The sequence below is a fragment of the Barbus barbus genome (genome assembly GCF_936440315.1).
Source record: "Barbus barbus genome assembly, chromosome: 33".
Taxonomy (NCBI): Eukaryota; Metazoa; Chordata; class Actinopteri; order Cypriniformes; family Cyprinidae; genus Barbus; species Barbus barbus.
Window position 1 is genome coordinate 12,439,026 of NC_136761.1, and position 19,531 is coordinate 12,458,556.

The 19,531-nt window shown below is 43.6% G+C and overlaps 1 protein-coding gene and 1 pseudogene across 2 annotated transcripts; one reads left to right on the forward strand and one right to left on the reverse strand.

The window, feature by feature from the left end:
• The first annotated feature begins 6,120 nt into the window (after positions 1-6,120).
• On the forward strand, positions 6,121-14,499 carry LOC306853519 (RE1-silencing transcription factor-like). Its single transcript, XM_079391001.1, has 4 exons — positions 6,121-6,300; positions 8,340-9,277; positions 9,399-9,482; positions 10,790-14,499. Exons 2-4 carry the CDS (start codon positions 8,350-8,352, stop codon positions 12,757-12,759), a joined length of 2,982 nt encoding a protein of 993 aa, XP_079247127.1. The 5' UTR covers positions 6,121-6,300; positions 8,340-8,349; the 3' UTR covers positions 12,760-14,499.
• Positions 14,500-14,705: 206 nt separating this feature from the next.
• LOC306853318 (nitric oxide-associated protein 1-like) lies at positions 14,706-19,434 on the reverse strand (annotated as a pseudogene). Its single transcript has 7 exons — positions 19,410-19,434; positions 18,388-19,303; positions 15,863-16,062; positions 15,585-15,716; positions 15,386-15,506; positions 15,112-15,225; positions 14,706-14,921 (listed from the first exon to the last, which is right to left on the reverse strand). The product of its transcript is annotated as a nitric oxide-associated protein 1-like (transcript).
• Between the last annotated feature and the right edge of the window lie 97 nt (positions 19,435-19,531).

Here is a 19,531-nt window from a genome sequence, read left to right on the forward strand (position 1 = left end):
CTCCGGGGCTTTAACTTTCACTGCAACCTGTCGTGTGATTCTTCAGCCCGCCACACTGGTGGAGAATGCGGGCAGATTGCTGAAGAATCACAGACACCCACGATCATACTGAATCACCAACTTGTTTTTTTTTTTTGTGCTTTTTTCCCCCTCTGTTTTTTCGTCAGGCGGTGACTCCTTCCCCAGCCATGGAAGAACTCCTAAAACACCAGACGGAGATAAGCATTCGGCAGCAGCAAATTGTCGAGCATATGGCCACTCGGCAAGGAGAGACGGAGCGCGAAGTCGCCGCTCTCCGCTTCGCGGCTGCCCAGCGGGTTCCGCTACCGGACCCCCGCACTCAAGCCACCCAGCTCCTGCCGAAAATGACCGTCCACGACGACGTGGAACATTATTTGAGCATGTTCGAGTCCATAGCCACTCGAGAGGACTGGCCCCGCGAAGATTGGGCGCGGATACTGGCACCGTTGCTGACCGGGGAACCCCAGCAGGCCTATTTTTCCATGTCAGCGGGCCAAAAAGAATCATACGACGAGCTACGTAAGGAAATCCTGGCCCGCGTAGGCCTGTCTCCCATCGCCGCGGCCCAATTATTTCGATCATGGGAGTACAACAGTCGGTTGCCAGTCCGCGCCCAAGCCGCCGAACTCAACCGCCTCGCCCATCACTGGTTGCTCGCCGGGAACCCCAGCGCTGCCCAAGTGGCCGAACGCGTCGTCGTGGACCGGTATTTGCATGCCCTGCCACGGCCCCTTCGGCAGGCGGCCGGAATGCGGAACCCGCAGACCGTGGGAGATCTCGTCGAGGCCGTTGAGCTAGCAGAGACGACGCTGCGACGAGAGGCTGGGGAGCGAGCACCGCCGTTGGGTTTTCCACCGCTGGGTTTTCATTGATGAAAACCCAGACCGAGGTTTTCATCAATGGCCATCCGTATACAGCTCTGTTGGACTCTGGTAGCGCGGTAAGCCTGGTCCAGTCTTCTATGTTTCCCCCGAGGTTGGGAACCAAAGCCCGCCTATCCATCACATGTGTCCACGGTGACACCCAGAGCGTACCTACCTGACAGGTGACCATCTCCGCGAGGACAGGCACATGGCCTCTGGAAGTAGGCGTGGTCAAAGATTTGCCCGTACCCGTACTGCTGGGGAGAGACTGGCCAGGCTTTGAACAACTGCTCGCCAAAGTCACCCAGCCTGCCAGCCCTGCCGGGAACCGCCAGAAGAGGAAGAAGCTCAGCCGAGGTCCCCGACGGCGCCCTGCCCTCCTGGCATCGGACAGCGCCAGAGATGGTGAGTCCCCCCCCCAAAGTTCTAACCTTTTTTATGATGTGTTCCAGCAGGTTAGGGGTGGGGGAAATTTTGTAAAGGAGCAGCTCGGGGACGATCGGCTGAAGCACTGCTGGAAGCAAGTAAGGGTGGTTGAGGGAAAAGAGGTCCAACCACCACCACACCCATCCCCACACTTCGTTGTCCAGAATGGCCTGCTGTACTGTGTCGCACAGCGGAGAGGGGAGGAGGTAAAACTGCTGGTCGTCCCACGTACGAGAACACAGACGATCATCGAGCTCGCCCATTCCCATCCTATGGCTGGCCACCTAGGGGCTCAAAACACTACACAACGGATCCGAGACAGATTCCATTGGCCCGGGATGGAGGCGGAGATCAAGCGGTTTTGTCAGGCTTGCCCGGACTGCCAACGGACGTCACCACAAACCCCTCCCCCAGCTCCGCTAATTCCGCTGCCCATCATCGAGGTGCCCTTTGAGCGGATAGGAATGGATTTAGTAGGGCCGCTGCCAAAATCCGCCCGGGGACACGAACACATATTAGTCATCATGGATTATGCGACCCGGTACCCCGAAGCCATTCCATTGCGCAAAGCCACGTCCAAGGCCATCGCCCAGGAACTCTTCCTGCTGTGCAGCCGGGTCGGCATACCCCGAGAGATATTGACCGACCAGGGCACCCCCTTCATGTCCCGGATGATGGCTGACCTCTGCCGCCTCCTCAAGGTAAAGCAGCTTCGTACCACCGTCTACCACCCTCAGACCGATGGGTTGGTCGAAAGATTCAATCAGACGTTGAAGCAGATGCTCCGTCGCGTGGCTGCGGACGACCGACGGGATTGGGACCAAATGCTGCCGTACGTCCTCTTCGGCATCCGGGAAGTCCCCCAGGCCTCCACAGGATTTACACCTTTCGAACTTCTGTTCGGGCGGCAGCCCCGTGGCCTGCTCGATGTCGCCAAAGAGGCCTGGGAGCAGCAGCCGACCACCCATCGGACCACGATCGAGCACGTGAGAGAGATGAGGGAAAGGATCGACCGCGTCATGCCACTCGTCCGGGAACACCTGGCTGCAGCCCAAGAAGCACAACGTCGTCGGTACGACCGGGCGGCCCAGCCACGGGAATTCCAGCCAGGTGATTACGTCTTAGTCCTCGTTCCAACAGCAGCATGTAAATTTCTCGCCAAGTGGCAAGGCCCGTATATCATCACGGAGAAAGTGGGGCCCGTGACTTCCAGAGTACGCCAGCCTGGACGTAGGAAGGAAAGTCAACTGTACCACGTCAATCTCCTGAAGCGCTGGGAGGGAACGAGGACTCAGGTTGCTGCCCTAGCCACCACCTCTCCCGTGGTTGTTGACATCAGCCCCCACCTGTCGGCCGCCCAGAAGACGGAGCTCCAACATCTGGTCGGTCAATTCTCTGATGTGTTCTCCCCACGTCCCGGGCGGACCCGCATACTTCAGCATGACGTACGCACACCTCCAGGGACCATTGTGCGACAGAGGCCCTACCGAATCCCGGAGGCCCGGCGACACGCAGTTGAAGGGGAGGTTCGGGAGATGCTGAAGTTAGGAATCATCGAGCCCTCCCGCAGTCCCTGGTCCAGTCCCATAGTCATGGTCCCAAAACCGGACGGCACCCTCCGGTTCTGTAACGACTTTTGCCGCCTAAACGAGGTCTCCGAGTTCGATGGATACCCGATGCCCCGTGTCGACGAGCTGCTGGAGCGACTGGGGAGAGCCCGGTTCATATCCACGCTCGACCTCACCAAAGGCTACTGGCAGGTGCCGTTAACGGAATCCACCAAACCGAAGACCGCCTTCTCCACCCCCAGTGGCCACTGGCAGTACCGGGTTCTCCCCTTCGGGCTGCACGGGGCTCCGGCTACCTTCCAACGGATGATGGACATCGTGCTGAGACCCCATCAGGCTTATGCAGCAGCCTACATCGATGTCGTCATCCACTCGGAGACCTGGGAGGACCACCTGGAGCGGCTCCGGAGGGTGCTTCTCGAACTGCGGCGGGCAGGGCTCACCGCCAACCCCAAGAAATGCCACCTTGCCCTACCTGAAGCAAAATACCTCGGTTTTCGGGTGGGCCGGGGCCTGATCCGGCCGCAGGAGGGGAAAGTGGCAGCCATTCTCTCGGCCCCGAGGCCCACCTCCAAAAAACAGGTACGGGCCTTTTTGGGGTTGGCCGGTTACTACAGATGCTTTATACCTAACTTCTCCTCCTTAGCGACAGCCCTGACAGACCTCACCAAGAAGGGACAGCCAGAGAAGGTGAGGTGGGGAACCCAGGAAGAAGAAGCATTCAAAAGGGTAAAAGCGGCGCTCACGTCTGAGCCAGTATTGCGCGCTCCCGACTTTAACTGTCCCTTCTTATTACAGACGGACGCATCCGACACCGGGTTGGGAGCCGTACTATCCCAGGTACAAGACGGTGAGGAACACCCGGTGGTCTACATCAGCCGAAAGCTGTCCACAACGGAACAACGGTACGCGGCGGTAGAGAAGGAGGCGCTGGCCGTCAAGTGGGCAGTCCTGGAGCTGAAATACTATCTACTGGGACGGAAATTCACCCTCGTCACCGATCATGCCCCTTTACAATGGATGGCCCGGGCCAAAGATACCAATGCCCGGGTGACACGGTGGTTCCTAGCGCTCCAGGACTTCCACTTTGACGTGCGACATCGAGCTGGAACCGCCAACGCCAATGCGGATGGACTCTCCCGCCTGTGGACAGCTTTCGCAGGTCTGTCAGGTGTTGTTCCTCCCCCAGCCCCCACCTCCCCCCTTGCCCAGAGGACCAGGACGACGCTTAGGGGGGGGGAGTGTGAGCCGTGTCCCGGGCACCTATCAGCGTCGCCCTGGCAACGAAGGAGATCCACCTGCACGCAATCACCAAGGGCTGATCGGTCCCAGCTGAAGCGGATGAGGAGAGGACTACAAAAGCTGCACCCGAGAATACACGGGTGAGAAAGATCTCCAGACGACAGGCCGCTAATGTTGTGTCTCTTGTCCCTCCAGAAAGCGACTGACCGACCAGCCCGCCACCCGAGCACCGGACACCAAATCCCCTTGCACTCAGCCGGCCGGCGAACAGGTTCACGCAGCACCGAGGACGAACACCAGACACCTCTAGCACCTTCACGGTTCCTTCTGTTTATAAATAAACACACCCTCCGGGGCTTTAACTTTCACTGCAACCTGTCGTGTGATTCTTCAGCCCGCCACAATATCTTAGTGTAAAAAGAACTTAAATGAGCAAAATACAGAAGGGACATTTTCTTGTATTACATGGTCAGGTTCCCTTTCTGTTTAAACACACCTCTGAAGCATCCATCCTTTAAATTATGTGAACTTCAGGCCATGAAAAGAGTGTCCTTTCTTAAAGAATGACAAACAAACCGTTGCTATCCACCCCTGCTGAGCATGATTACTTAAGTGGGATTTAGCATGTTAAAAGCCAAAACAGAACATCATTATTGACTTGGTAGATCATTTGCTTAGCGCAATAATGCTCAACTCCACTTAAAAAAAAGTTTTTTTTTAAAGGATTATTTTTAGCATCTTGCCTTTAAAGGACAGAATAGACAGGAAGTGAAGCGGGAAAGAGAGATGCCTTCGAACTCAAGATGCCTACACACCATTACAACCTTAAAAAAAAAAAAATCTGCAAGCACCATAAAAAGTGCACCTTCTTTTAACCTTAAAAAAGCTCATTTCCATTTATTAATGAAATTGTTTCATTTTTTTTTAAAGGCATTAAATAATTTAGCCTAAAAATGTCATTGTATTTAACAAAAACAATTCACATTAGGTGTTTATTGATTTTATACATTTTTTGTAAAGCTATATATCAAAATTGGTCCAAAAATATTTCATATTTTCAAAGATTTAGTCTCTCATGCATACTTTGGGGAAGTTGTGGCCTAATGGTTAGAGAGTCAGATTCGTAACCCAAAGGTTGTGAGCTCGAGTCTCAGGTCCGGCAGGGATTGTAGGTGGGGGGAGTGAAGGTGGAAGCTCTCTTCCACCTTCAATATCACAACTGAGGTGCCCTTGAGCAAGGCACCGAGCCCCCAACTGCTCCCTGAGCGCTGCAGCATAAATGGCTGCCCACTGCTCCGTGTGTGTGCACCTGGGTGGGTTGAATGCAGAGCACAAATTCTGAGCATGGGTCACCATACTTGGCCATATGTCACGTCACTTTCACTATGATCTGACTGAAGACTACACAAGGTTAGGATTAAATGAAAATAAAATTGCATAGCTGTAAGATATTGTTCAACTAACTGTAAATTTAAAAAAAATGGGGAAAAACAGACACCATGTAATGGAAAATACTTGATCCACATTTGGCCTTCATCAACAGCTGGTGAGCGGCTGACATCAGCTGGAGAATTTGGAAATTGAAATAAAATGACCGAAATTTGCCTGTCGAATATCATACATCGTATTTTTAAACAGACTGAATATTTTGGAAGTGAATTCTGGAAGGTGAATATGAATTATTGAATTTTTAATTATGAAAATGTGTGTGAAATCTTTTGAAGTGAAATATTCACAGCTTAAATAAACAACTATGTAACTTCAGGACCTAAAAATGCAAGTCCTGGAAATACAAGGCATTAAAATGCAAGCACTGTTAATTGCAATGCATCTTTTTTTTTCGATTTGTGGAATTCAGCATGCTTTATGTTTCAAAAACTATTGTCATTATTCTGCTTCCATAGCCCACTCGAAATATCGTCGAGATATTTTCGCTTATTAGTTAATATCAGACTGTGTCACTCTCCACACTAAAACAAAACACACAATAGTAAACTTTCAGAGCGCGCGAGCGTGCGCGCTGACGTCACGCCTGCCCAGCGAGGGCTTGCTGCGCGAGAGCTATGTGTTGGAATGCGTGAGTCTCGCGCACTTCCTCGACCGATCTAAGAGTTTGCAAATAACTTCTTCCGAAACTTGTTTCTACGACAACATCGCCAAACAACGAGCGAACACCGCTGGTGAGTTCATGGGTTTGGTTGCGTGGGGTTTTGAGCTGATTAGGGTGTGGTTTGTGTTGTTTTGTGTCGCGCACGAGCCCAACTAACTTTGAGTAAGTGGAGTGAAAATGGAGGGTTGCCGCTGTCCAGGGCTGATTTCAGCACGGAGAGAGATCAGATCAGGACCACGGCTAACACACACACGCTGACCAAATTAAAAGTGCATAAAATTGATGAGAAATTAAACATGAAATCCTCACCATGATCTTCGATCGACTGTGTCGAATAAAAAGTGTAACTTTGTTGGGTTGTCGTGCGTAGTGTGTTGTTGCACGCATGGAGTTTCCGGAAAAGTAGTTTTTTTCATCTTAGTGAAACCTAAGGTTCGTAACCCAGCTTTTGCTGTCATATTCACTAGATTTGGGGGTTTATGCGATTACTCAAGCTGGACAATTAGCGCTACTTTACATTCGCTTTAAGAAAAAATCGCATCCCTTTTTTGGTGTGTTTTGAGCTTTTGCTTATTCGGAAATCACCCAGCTCTATAATATGCCAGTTGGACGCATTCATGTTTTTAGTCAAGTTAAACTCCATGTAGTGAAATTAAAAGGAGTGATTTTTTATATGTCTTTTAATATTTCGTGCAAAGTGTAGCTCGCTCTTCGTCTGATGCAGATGGGTCGTGTTTGGAGCTGTCCAACAAGGTCAAAGTTTTTCACTCCTTATTTTGACAACTTTGATTTAACGCATTCATATTTTCACGCAAAGCCCGTTTGAGTTTTTTAGCACAAAACGTTAGTGCTTTGCCGGTGGAATGAGTTAATCTAAATAAACGTTGATGTCATGCTGCTTGAGTTCACACATCGGCTGTATTTTTTCCTCCACTGGTAGAAGTCGGTGGTGCTGTTTTAAAATGGCCGAACACACATTTCAGAGCATGCAAACTCGCAGGCCTTATACCCTCGTTACACACACATCACACACATGCATGGCTCTGTTTGCCATGATCGTACTTCTTACACTAGAACAGATTTAATTCAACTTTATTACTTTTTCTCAGTACAAGCAAAACACACAAAAGACCCATTTATTTCATTAGTATTCCATATAGTATTTAGATATATTATGCTATTGTATGATACATTTTAGTTATATTATTTTAAACTAAAATTTATTTATTGTCACTAAATGTTATATATCATAGTATTCAGAAATAATACAAAACTTTAAGGAATATGTATAGTACAAATAGGCCTAGGCCTAGTATTTATAGTATTTTGAGCTGAAATGCCAAAAGGTTTAATCTGAATTGCATAGATTTTAATAAATTGTGTTGTTTATCTTTAATGAGTACAAACGTACAAAGTAAAGTTATAGGGAGGAAATGATGATTGTTTTCTCAGTGCACAGGAAAAAAAAAGTGCTCCACAAAGTTCTGTTTGAAATAATGCAACTCAAACATCGACTATGTTTTGTTATTGTTGCTCTGAATATATTTCATGCTTTTCTTGGGTAGATTGCATCTTAAACAAGTCATGCCTTAAGTATTGAATCATTACTTTTGAGGAACATTGCCATACATGGTTGGGTGTTCTGAACCGTTGAATATAGACGCTTGTTTGCTGTAATTCCCTAAAATAAGTTAAAGCTTCTGATTGCTTTAATGGACTTCATACAAGAAAGAACAGGGTAATGTATTGGCTCTGTAAAGATGTGTTGGTTTAGGCTTTGTTTGTTTTTTATTTAAAATGTATGTGGAAGTGGGAATTTGAAATCTGCTGCTTTATCCTTGTAGGGTTAAGCAATCAGAGTTTGGCTCAGCAAAGACTCCTTATCTCAGAAAATTATGAGTTTTGATTTAGTCATTCATTTACATGGAACTGTTTGTTTTGTCATAGTCAGATGACTTGCTCTGAGAAGATGTCACAGTTCTCACATCCTTTCAGTCTTCTGCTTTCATTTCACAGACACATTTTTATAAACTTTAATACAGTTTACAACTTAAATGGGCAGTTCTATTTTCAGTGACATTAAAACCAGTGTTTCTTTTTGCATTTCAGCTGGTTGAGCATGTCTGCTCAGACTGTGTATCCAGCTGCTGCTGGTATCTTCATGCCTGTAGGGATCCCACTACCAGAGGTGGGCCATGACCTTCCCGAGCTGCCTCGCAATGATGTGGCGGCCCCTCAGCTAGTGATGCTCGCTAATGTGGTGGTGTCATCAGAGGCGTCTTCCTCAGACTACAATGCAGAAGAAAAACAAATGGTCGAACTCAAGACCGTTGGATGCAACAACTACTCTGACAGCGAGGAAGAGGGTGTTATCAGATACAGCCTTGACAGTTCGGAGATGTCTGAGAGCATGTACGCTGAACATGCCACTCGGGTTGAGCCAGAGGTGACAGAAAGAGTGATAGAGCAGGTTGAAATGGAGCGAGCAGAAGACCTCTCAAACCCATCTGAAAAGACCCCATCTGAAACCTCACCAGCAGAAAAACGTAAGCGCACCCCGGTTGTTTTCTTCGAATCCAACAAAAAGAAGAAGAAGCCTTTCTTTTGTAAACCCTGCCAGTATCAGGCTGAAAATGAGGAGGACTTCATTCACCATATCCGCGTTCACGGTGCCAAGAAAATGACGGTGGTAAATGGCGTGGCTGACTCTGATGACGATCTGGCCAGTGAGTCAGGCCAATCTCAAATGCCAAACCCAGAGAACAGTGAAAGTTTGAGTAACTCCAAAGGCGTGATCCGCTGTGAGCGCTGTGGATACAACACCAACCGCTACGACCACTACATGGCACACCTTAAACATCATACTAAGGAGGGTGAAGACCAGAGAGTTTTCAAGTGCACCATTTGTGCTTATACCACCATCAGTCAGTATCACTGGAAGAAACATCTAAGGAATCATTTTCCCAGCAAGCTTTTTACTTGCAACCAGTGTTCGTATTTTTCTGACCGCAAAAATAACTACATACAGCACATCCGGACCCACACTGGTACATCAAAATTTTCCATTAAGTCTCGGTTCATTATAAAATCACATTGATTTAAGTTTGCGTTTATATGATCAGAAATATATGTGAAAATTAAAACCATTTTATTTGATACTTCTTTTAGGTGAGCGTCCGTTCCAGTGCGTATATTGTGACTACTCCAGTTCCCAAAAAACTCATCTCACCAGACACATGCGAACCCATTCAGGTGAGTCTCTAGTCCATCTGTTGAAATATTCTTATGCTGAAATTGATTAGTATATATAGTTATAATTTAATATAATTTTGATTTAATCTGTTCCGAATCCTACTGAGCTGCCTTGTTCCAAAACTTGCAAAACTTTAATAAGTTTAGTTAATAATAGCTAAGATAATTATATGATATTTTATAAAGAATAAAAATACATGGTATGTAAGGATTTAATTTTTTAGTTGCAATGTACTCTGGGATATATTCTCTGTAAAATTCCTGTGATGATGCATCACGTTTAAAGATATAGTTCACCCAAAAATGAAAATTATTATTAATTACTCGCCCTTATGTCATTCCAAACCCGTAAGAACTTTGTTCATCTTCAGAACATAAATAAAGATATTTTTGATGAAATCCAAGACTTTTGTGACCCTGTGCAGACAGCAATGCAAATGAAATGTTTCATGGCTCAGAAAGGTAGTAAGAAAATCATTAAAATAGTCCATGTGACATCAGTGGTTCAACCATAATATTAAGAAGCTACGAGAATGCTTTCTGTGTGCAAAGAAAACAAAAATATTGACTTAATTCATGCGTATTGGACTGACATGGAAGAGAAGAAATTGTTGAATGAAGTTATTTTTGATTTATTGCACACACAAAGTATTTTCACTTTATAACATAATGGTTGCATCATAGATATTACATGGACTATTTTAATGATGCCCTTACTACCTTTCTGGGTCTTGAATGTGGTAGTATCGTTGCTGTCTATGTAGGGTTAGAAAGCTCTTGGATTTCATCAAAACAAAATAATCATCTTAATTTGTGTTATAAAGATGACTGAAGGTCTTACGGGTTTGGAACGAAATGAGGGCGAGTAATTAATGACAGAATTTTCATTTTTGGGTGAACTATCCCTTTAAAGTAGTTTGTTCGAAGTTTGGGAAAAGTCATAGGAATTAATTCAATCTAAAAGTTATACAAGTTTATAAAGTGAATGCTGATTTTTCAAGGCAACTATTTTGACTCTGTAAGTGAGCTCTCTGGGTTTTGGGACAGAGCAAATGTGTTCAAGGCCTCTGTTTTCATCTTGTCAATGATGTTTCTCTCTTTTGTTGCACTCCGTGGAGCCAGATGGCTTTGGATAAAATGGTACACAGTTTGTGGTATACAGAGTGAATTAGAACGTGTTTCTGTATTGTATGTGTCTTTTATCTTTATCCCCCGCATGAGACTTGCGCCTGTGTTTCTCTCAAAATGTTGAAATAAAAGATTCATTGTTCAGGCTTGACCTTCTCCTTATGGTCTGTCTGGAATAGGTGAGAGGCCTTTCAAATGTGACAACTGCAGCTACCTGGCAGCCAACCAGCACGAGGTGACCCGCCATGCCAGACAGGTCCACAATGGACCCAAGCCCCTAAGCTGCCCCTACTGCCAATACAAGACAGCTGACCGCAGCAACTTTAAAAAGCACGTTGAGCTCCATGTCAACCCTCGCCAGTTTCTTTGCCCGGTTTGCAAATACGCTGCATCCAAGAAGTGTAACTTGCAGTATCACATCAAGTCCAGACACCCAGGATGCACTGATATCTCGATGGATGTATCAAAGGTAAGGCTTCGTGTGAAGAGGACTGACACCGATGACATTTCGCCAAATAAGCTTGCGACAGACCAGTCTGGATCAAGGCGAAGTGAGGACAAGCAGTTGGGAGAATTGGATGATGTTGAATCAGGTCCCATCAACCTCTCTATTAAGAAACCCACTAAACCCCCCCTTGCTGTGGAGACTGAGCTGACTGACAAGACCGCAAAGAAAAACCCAGATGTCATTGTGAAAGAAAAATCTGGAAAGTCAGCCCAGCATCTCAATGAAAAAAACGCAGAGAAAAAGACCATGCCTAAAAATGAGGGGAAAGAGAAAAACAGTAAGAAGGTTAAAGGAAAGACTTTGGTGAAAGCTGTGGACGTTGCAGTGGCACAAACAGAACGCTGCAATGACAAACAAGCTAATAAAAAAGAAATGAAGAAGGTAGAGAAATCCCTCAAATCTGTTGAGAAAGTAACAAAAGGTCGTTCTAAGAAAGAGAAGCCATTGAAGGAGACCGCCAATGAAGTTATTGCGAAACATCAGCCCATTGTGGAGGAGCAAAGATTAGATTTGGTTAAAGAAAGACCAGAGAAAGACCTTCTAGATAAACAGCAGCAGCAAAATGAGAAAAAGGAAAGAGAGCGCCTAGAAAAGGAAAACAGTTTGCTTAATGTGAAAGTGAAGGAGACTGAAAAGAAAGTAAGCGCAAAAGATTGCAAGAAATCTCAACCCAAGAAACCATGCAAGAGGCAGAAAAAATTGTCAAAGGTCAACAGTGAAAAAGATACCCAGAGTACAGAAGCAACACAAGAAGTCAGGACTAAACCTGTCAAAAGAAAAGCAGAGAACATGAAAGTACCAGCGACTGAAACTAATTGTCCTTCAAAGCGGGTCAAGCGCACAGCAAAAGATACAGCCAAGCCATCAACAAGTTCTGGTGCTCCAGAGAGAAATCGCACCATACCTGAGGTTCTACAGGCTATGAGGAGCAAAACCAAGAACGCTGAGGCTAGTGTGAACAAACCTGAGACTTGTGACATTGAACCTGAGAAGACCAACAAAGTCCCAGAGAAGCTAAACACTCTAGAAGCTGAAAAACAGTCCACCACAGAAACACTAAAGTTACTTGACCAACCAGGTGAGCAGATACCTAGAGTAGTGACCTGCCAAGATGAGAGAAATCACAAAGAGACTGATTCTGTTGTGGAGGAACTCACAGTTCCATGCCAACCCCAAGTTCCAGACTCTGAACAACCTAAAGAAACTGAGAACCAGGTCTCGCATGAACCAAAAGAAATTCCAGATGTAGACAGCGGAAGTGAGATGCCATCACCTACTGACAGCGAGACCTCTCCGGGGCTCAGCCCAACTCTCGAACTTCCTGGTCTGCCTGGTCACAAATCTACCGACGCAGAGGATGACGAAGGTATCCACAGTAACGATGGGGGAAGTGACATCAGCGATAGTGCCTCTGAAGGAAGCTACGACTCTGGTCTTAATGGACTAGCTGCTGCAACAGAGGGTGGAGAGAAACTTCCAGTGAATCCGACAGAAGAGCTTCCTTCTCCAACCAAACTGCTCAGTCACACATGTATCTTCTGTGACCGTACCTTCACTTTGGAGATGGACTACCGTCGCCACTTGAACCGGCATTTAGTAAATGTGTATTACCTAAAAGGGGCGGCTCAGGGTGACAAGTGAGGGGTGTCTCGTATGGAAAAGGGCAGCATTTTTGTGTCCAAAACGGTTAATAATGTCCTAGACTTCAGACTGAACAAAACTTGTTCAAGATGTAATAAAAATAAGGTTCTTGTTGTTCTTGATGGCTTTATAGCTCATGGCAGATGACTGCATCTATGCCTGTTTTTAGTTTGCAATGGCGCAACGTGATGCATTAAAATAATACAGTATTCTTTCAGTTCAGGAATTAAATCCATTGTCAGCTTGTGGTAGGATCCTATTGTTCAACCCAAACTAACTGAATCTTTGCTTAGTCTTGCTCCATGACGAAATGATCTTTGGGGTTTTCTTGTGTTTATTGTTACACTACTCGAAAGCAACAAAAAGGAGAACTGCCCTGAAAGCAAGTACACTTTCTCCCTCCGTCCCTGCGGAGAGCTCAGATTAGCCAGGCCCAGGTGGTCCAGCGCTGAATAGCCCTGAAGATAATGAGGCTTTCAGTGCCTTTGTGCTGTTCCACTCCACTGAAGCGCCTCCATCTCTGGTCAGCAAGAGATGGAGTGTGTGTTTAAAGCTGGCTAATGTAATTGTATTCAACTGTTTCTTTGTTCCCTTTTACAATTTAGAAAGCTCTTGACAACTAACCATAATCTTACCTTTGAGGCGCTGTTTCACATAAGCTAAACATTTCATTTTAACACAAAAAGATTCATGTACACTTCCTAGAGTTCTTTCTTTGATTACACTTGCTTTGCCTTTCAAGGAAAGTAACATGTAGTTTGTCATGTTTGTGGAATAGTAGGTTTTTTATTTCAGTGTAATTTTGCTGCTTATTTTTTACACTTTGCATTGTAACTCTCACTTCTTGAGTTTGTAGATTATTTTATCTGTCAATTTTCTGGTAATACTTCAATTTCATGCTCAGTCCAAAGATTTTGTTGCTTTTCTCTGTGTATAAACTGTACATATTTTTCTTTCTTATTTGCTCTTCAATGCCTCGGACAATCAATTTGAGCATTTTAATCAGTGTCTCAGATATTTAGAACTGATTTACCTTCAAATGAAAGAATGGCTTGTCTTTTTTGTGTATTTTACCCAAGCAGCATTCCCTTACACATATCAAATTGATTATCTGCATTGAAAATCTGTTTATCCAAAGTTTAACTAATCATATTGAACTGACCTTTTTGTTGTTTGTATGAGTGTGAATGTGTTGCTGCCATAACCCTTGTATATCAGTAAAGTTGCCTTGTTATTTTGTCAAAAAAAAAGAGAAAAGTTACAGAAATAATTTGCCTTTAGTGCATTAAGTGCAATATTGAATTTTTGGGTTTATTACCAAAGCAAGATGTAGTTGGTAAAGTTTGTAGGAGCAAAACCACAGGCCTTAGATGAAAAACTAGAAAATACACTATCCACAGATACTCCAGTGTACCTGAAAAACTGCGCTCTTAGACGGTTGGATACTTTATCACTGTAAATTTGTACTTTATCACTTTTTTTGTGTTAAGCACTGCTTTTTTGCTTTTCTTCTTTAGAATAGCATGTTGCCAATTCACAACTCAGATTGTGCCATTTATCCATCTTTTGTAATCAAGTGTGTGACTGTCATTTCCTAGTAAAAGTAGTCAAATTATATCAGTTGAAATGTTATAATGTTGTCCCCTTGATATGGCTTTTTATGAATAATCTGAAAAATGGTTTACTATGTGACCTGTATGTTTAGCTCTAGATGTTTCAATAAAAAAAATCTCGCCACAGATTTTCTTTTTTATTTGAAAGGCATTTAAAATGTTAGAATGTATATAAAAAAAATGTATCAGGTAAATTCATAATCATTTAGACGTTTTAGTATAAAAAACAATACATTAATAACAATTGTACTTGTAGCATACAAGCAGTACATTCAGTTGAATCAGAACAACATTTTGAAGACCAAAACCTTAAGAGATCTCAGCCACAACACTTCAATTTTTCCTTCTCACTTTGAGTCTCTCAGCAGCTTTCACAGACAGACCGGTGTCTACCAGCGCCTGTGGCTTTCTTGTCTTGGAGGCGGGAGTTTTGTTGATTCTCTGTCCTTTCAGATTCAAGACGTGGGGCAGTAAAGGCGGGGTGCGCAAACACAGTCCTGCTGCTTCAGCCCAGCTGATCTCCTTCGGCTGCTGTCACAGCAACCCAGCCTGAAAATCAAGAAAAATCATCATAAATTTAAGTTTCTCTCAATATATTTAACATTTTTATACAATGAGGTTTAGCTGGCCACATTTTTAAGACATGGTCGTGAGATTTATTATAAAACCTTACACAATCTAAACGGATAATTAAAGGTAGACAACTGGAAAAACCTGGAAAGGCACCCCAAAAAATTACCTGCTGATGAGATCTTGATGTCAGTGATTACAGAGTTACAGCCCTGCCCCTGGAGTTCAAAGTCTTGAGCAACAAGTGGTGGAAAAGTTATGCGCTCCTCACCACCAGATGGGACTTTGCCACAAAACAATGTAGAACAATGTTTTCAACGATGATAATAAGAAATGTTTCTTGAGCACCAAATTAGCATATTAGTTTGATTTCTGAAGGGCCAGGTGATACTGAAGACTATAGTAATAACTGATGTTAAAAATACAAATGTATTTATGTATACATACTGCAAGAAGGGTATTCCCAGCATGTTTCTGGTAGATTGCATCAGCCTTGTCCATACTGGTGATATGAACCGGGATGCGATTAGAAGCAACAACTGTTAACCAGCATGAGCTTTTCCCCTAGAGAGAGTAAAAGAGCCATAGTGTGGGGTAGATACAGCAAAAGATTCAGTTTTCATATGTAAAATAGAATCTTACCTCCAAATAATCAATGCGAGCCAAAGCCCCCCAAAATAAAACCATACCAGGCTTCATTATAAACGTTCTTGGCGTAATGGCCTGTGTAGGAACCAGCAGCTTTACATCCTGCTCATTCAACAGGTTGAGAACCTGAAAAGTTACATTTTGATCAAAATCCTTTGTGGCACATGATTCATAATGATAGACTTTTTAAAATATGAGTATATAGAAATGACTGTAATTATGAACATAATTATATCACATTATGTGAGTACAGGTTGAATAGGGAGACTTACGTCATGTTCTTTCATGATGCCTGGGGTGTCATAGAACCAGTGTGCATCTTTGATTTCATGGTAGCTGAGCTCTGCATCTGTGGAGGATTCCAAGGATGGATTCTTTTTAACCTCTTCTCCAAAGCTCAGACTCTGGATCAAATTCCACAAGAGTTTTCTTGGGTGGCTGATTTGCTAGGAATGTACTCCCAATATGTGACCTAAAAAAAAAAAGAAATTAGCCTATTTAATTAAATAATAATAATAATCCAAATTTAGAACGTTGCCTCCGATTTTAAAAAAGAACAATTCAGTAAAATTGTAACACATTAATGATTAATAATTAATTACTATTATTATTATTAACAAATATTATAAATAATTTGTGAAAGATCATGGGAAATTGCTGTTGAAAATTCAGCTTTGCCATCACAGGCGTAAATTACATTTGAAAATATATTAAAATAAAAAACAGTTATCATATATTGCAAAAAAATGGACAATACTACTGTTTTTGCTGTATTATTGATCGCATTTGTGAGCATAAGAGACTCCTTTCAACAACATTAAAAAAACAGAATTATTGCAAACAATTGACTGGCCTTTACACATAAGGAATAAAAGAAAATGTGAGAAAATTGTATCAAGAATCACACACACACATATATAGTGTATTTAAATGCATATATAGTGGTGGTCAAAATTATTAGAACACTAGTATTTTCACCAGCTAAAAATGGTTATATATTCATTTATTTATATATACAATCATTACAATTGATCATTGTATGTACACACTCTTTTCCTTTCCTTCACAGCATAAAATGTAATGACAAATAAACCATCTATAATTTATATGAATTTGTCTATGATACATTTAACGCATTAAAAAAATAAATCAGTCATTATAAATGCTAAAAGTGCATTTAGGCATCACAACATTATAATGTACAGTATGAAAAATAATAATAGCAATAATAAAAGATTTATTGGTGTTACTAAATTACGTTAACATTAAGTGAGCATTAGAAGACAGCAAAGAAAATCTAAATGTAAAAATGGAAGGAGCATGTTTCAGGAGGTAGGGGTTTCTGAGGGGGGCGGGGTGATTTGAGTTCAGGGCTCTCACAGCCTGGGGGAAAAAGCTGTTGAGCAGTCTGGTACCGGAGCATCGGAGCGGGCTCTGATGCTCCGGTACCGTCTTCCTGATGATAGGAGCTGGAAGAGACTGGGAGGGATGGGTGGAGTCCTTCACGATGCTGTTGGTTTTGCTGGAACATCGTGTAAGGGAAATGTCCAGGATGGAGAGGAGAGGGGCACCGATGATCTTTGCAGCTGTGTTCACGGTCCGCTGGAGGGTCTTGCGGTCAGCAGCACTGCAGTTCCCGTACCAGACAGTGATGCAGCTGGTCAGCACACTCTCAATGGTGCCTCTGCAGAATGTGGTGAGGATGGGTGGAGGGAGACTTGCTCTTTTCAGCTTGCGGAGAAAGTGTAGGCGCTGTTGTGCCTTTTTGGAGAGTGACATGGTGTTGGTGGTCCAGGTGAGATCCTCTGTGATGTCTGTCGAAGGTCAGTCAACGGAGTTTCTTCTGAAGTCCATCACAACCTCCTTTGTCTTCTCCACATTGAGGGACAGATTGTTAGTGCCACACCATTCAGCCAGCTGTGCCACTTCCTCTCTGTAGTGCGTTTCATCGTTGTTGCTGATGAGACCTACCACTGTTGTGTCATCAGCAAACTTGATGATGTGGTTGGAGCTGAACTTGGCAGTGCAGTCGTGGGTCAGCAGTGTGAAGAGCAGCGGGCTGAGCACACAGCCTTGTGGGGCACCTGTGCTCAGTGTGATAGAGCTCGAGGTGTTGTGGCCGACACGGACTCACTGAGGTCTTCCGGTTAGAAAGTCCAGGATCCAATTACACAGGGAATTGTTAAGGCCCAGCAGATTTAGTCATATCAATATCATATCTTAACAGCTTAATTATTTAGAAATGCATACACTTCTAAATGACTAAAAGGGTCAAGCATGCTAAATAAAAAGCTCTTTGTTCTTGTTTTAGTACTTGAAACATTCCTCTCTTATACACACTACTGGTCAAAAGTTTTTGGAAGAAGTCTCTTATGCTCACAAAGTATGTGCTCATTTGCTCAAAAATACAGTAATAATAATACTTTGAAATATTATTACAATTTAAAACAACACTTTTTCATTTGAATATATTGCAAAATGTAATTTATTTCCGACGCAAAGCTGAATTTTCAGCAGACATAGCTCCACTCGTCATTGTCACATGATTCTTCAGACGCCATTCTTAATTTGCTGATTTTCTGTTTAAGAAACATTTTATCATCGATGTTGAATGCAGTTTTGCAGCTTAATATTTTTTGGAAAAAACACTTTTTTCAGGAATGTTTTTGCTGTAATTTTGGATAAATAATGCATCCTCTCTAAATAAAAGTATTATTTATTTGTAGTAATATGTATTTTTTATTTTTAAAAATCTATTTACCCCAAATTTTGAATTATCGTGCATCATGGTTTTTACAAGAACGTGCCGACCAAATACACATCTCCCTTGTACTTCCAGGTCGACTGCAGCCTCGTTATTAGGTTTTCTATACCATATCCTGTTTTGGCACTGATGAGGTGGATGTCTTTGTTATCAATGGTAGAAATGCCCATGCTTTCACAGTATGCCTTAAGTTGACGTTTGATACGCTGCAGGTAATTCTCAGCATCTCCGGGCAGCAAGTCTATTTTATTTCCTAAAATCACAATGTGCTTATTCTTTCCAACAAGCTCTGGAAGGTCTGGGATGATGGCGTCAGGGAGAGGAGATCCACTATCAGCAGCACCAAAGCCTTCTCTGATTTAATTCTCTTGACAATCGCTCAATACTCCTCTTTGGACATGGTGACGTTCAAAGCTTTCTGGTGGTGATTGATTAAAAAGCATCTCTGACATATTGCCTTCTTCAGTTGGTCCTCTTCAACTAACACTTTGAATTTCTCACTAGGCAGGAAACCTGGGGTTTCAGGGTCCGTACAGTGCATGAGGGCCCAGCAGCCAGAGCAACAGGTATCATTGACTGCCACGTCCACATCAGGAGTGCCATAGATCTTGTATTGCTTTTTAACCTTCTTTGATTTGGTGCGCTTGTCCAGTGGGAATCCTTCATCGTGGAAGTCAATCAAAGAGTTTTTCTCCACTTCAGACTTTGCAGAGCCCTTTAAATGTTTCATTTGCATTTCCAGTCCTACGGTGCATGTAATTGCCATTCTTTTCATGCACTGGCTTTGCTTCTGCATTACTTGTGAGATCATGCAAAAGAAGATGATCTGGCAGTTCATCATCTTTATTGTCCACCGATTCATCAAAGTCTGGGAACACAAATTGTTCTTGTTTCTGTGGCTCCACTAAAGGGTATAATTCCTGACGTGGATTTGATGCTGGTTCTCCAGCTTGTTTTTGAGAGCTGTAACATCTCAGACTTCTGGATGATCTGCACCTCTGATTTGTGACCAAATGTGTTGCCCAGTCTTTGATATTAAGCTGGAAACAACTGACCGTCGAAGCAGCAACACCCCTTCATGTGCCCTTGACAGCTGCGGTCTTGAAATATGTTTTAAGCACGTACACGTGTAGAATTGTAATGCAGATGCTTCTAAAAACTTGTACATTATTATAGC

Excerpts from the sequence above, each read along its gene's own strand:
- LOC306853519 (XM_079391001.1), top strand. The coding sequence starts at position 8,350 with ATGTCTGCTCAGACTGTGTATCCAGCTGCTGCTGGTATCTTCATGCCT. Across the intron at positions 9,278-9,398 it reads GCACATCCGGACCCACACTG|GTGAGCGTCCGTTCCAGTGC; the intron begins GTACATCAAAAT and ends TACTTCTTTTAG. Across the intron at positions 9,483-10,789 it reads ACACATGCGAACCCATTCAG|GTGAGAGGCCTTTCAAATGT; the intron begins GTGAGTCTCTAG and ends TGTCTGGAATAG.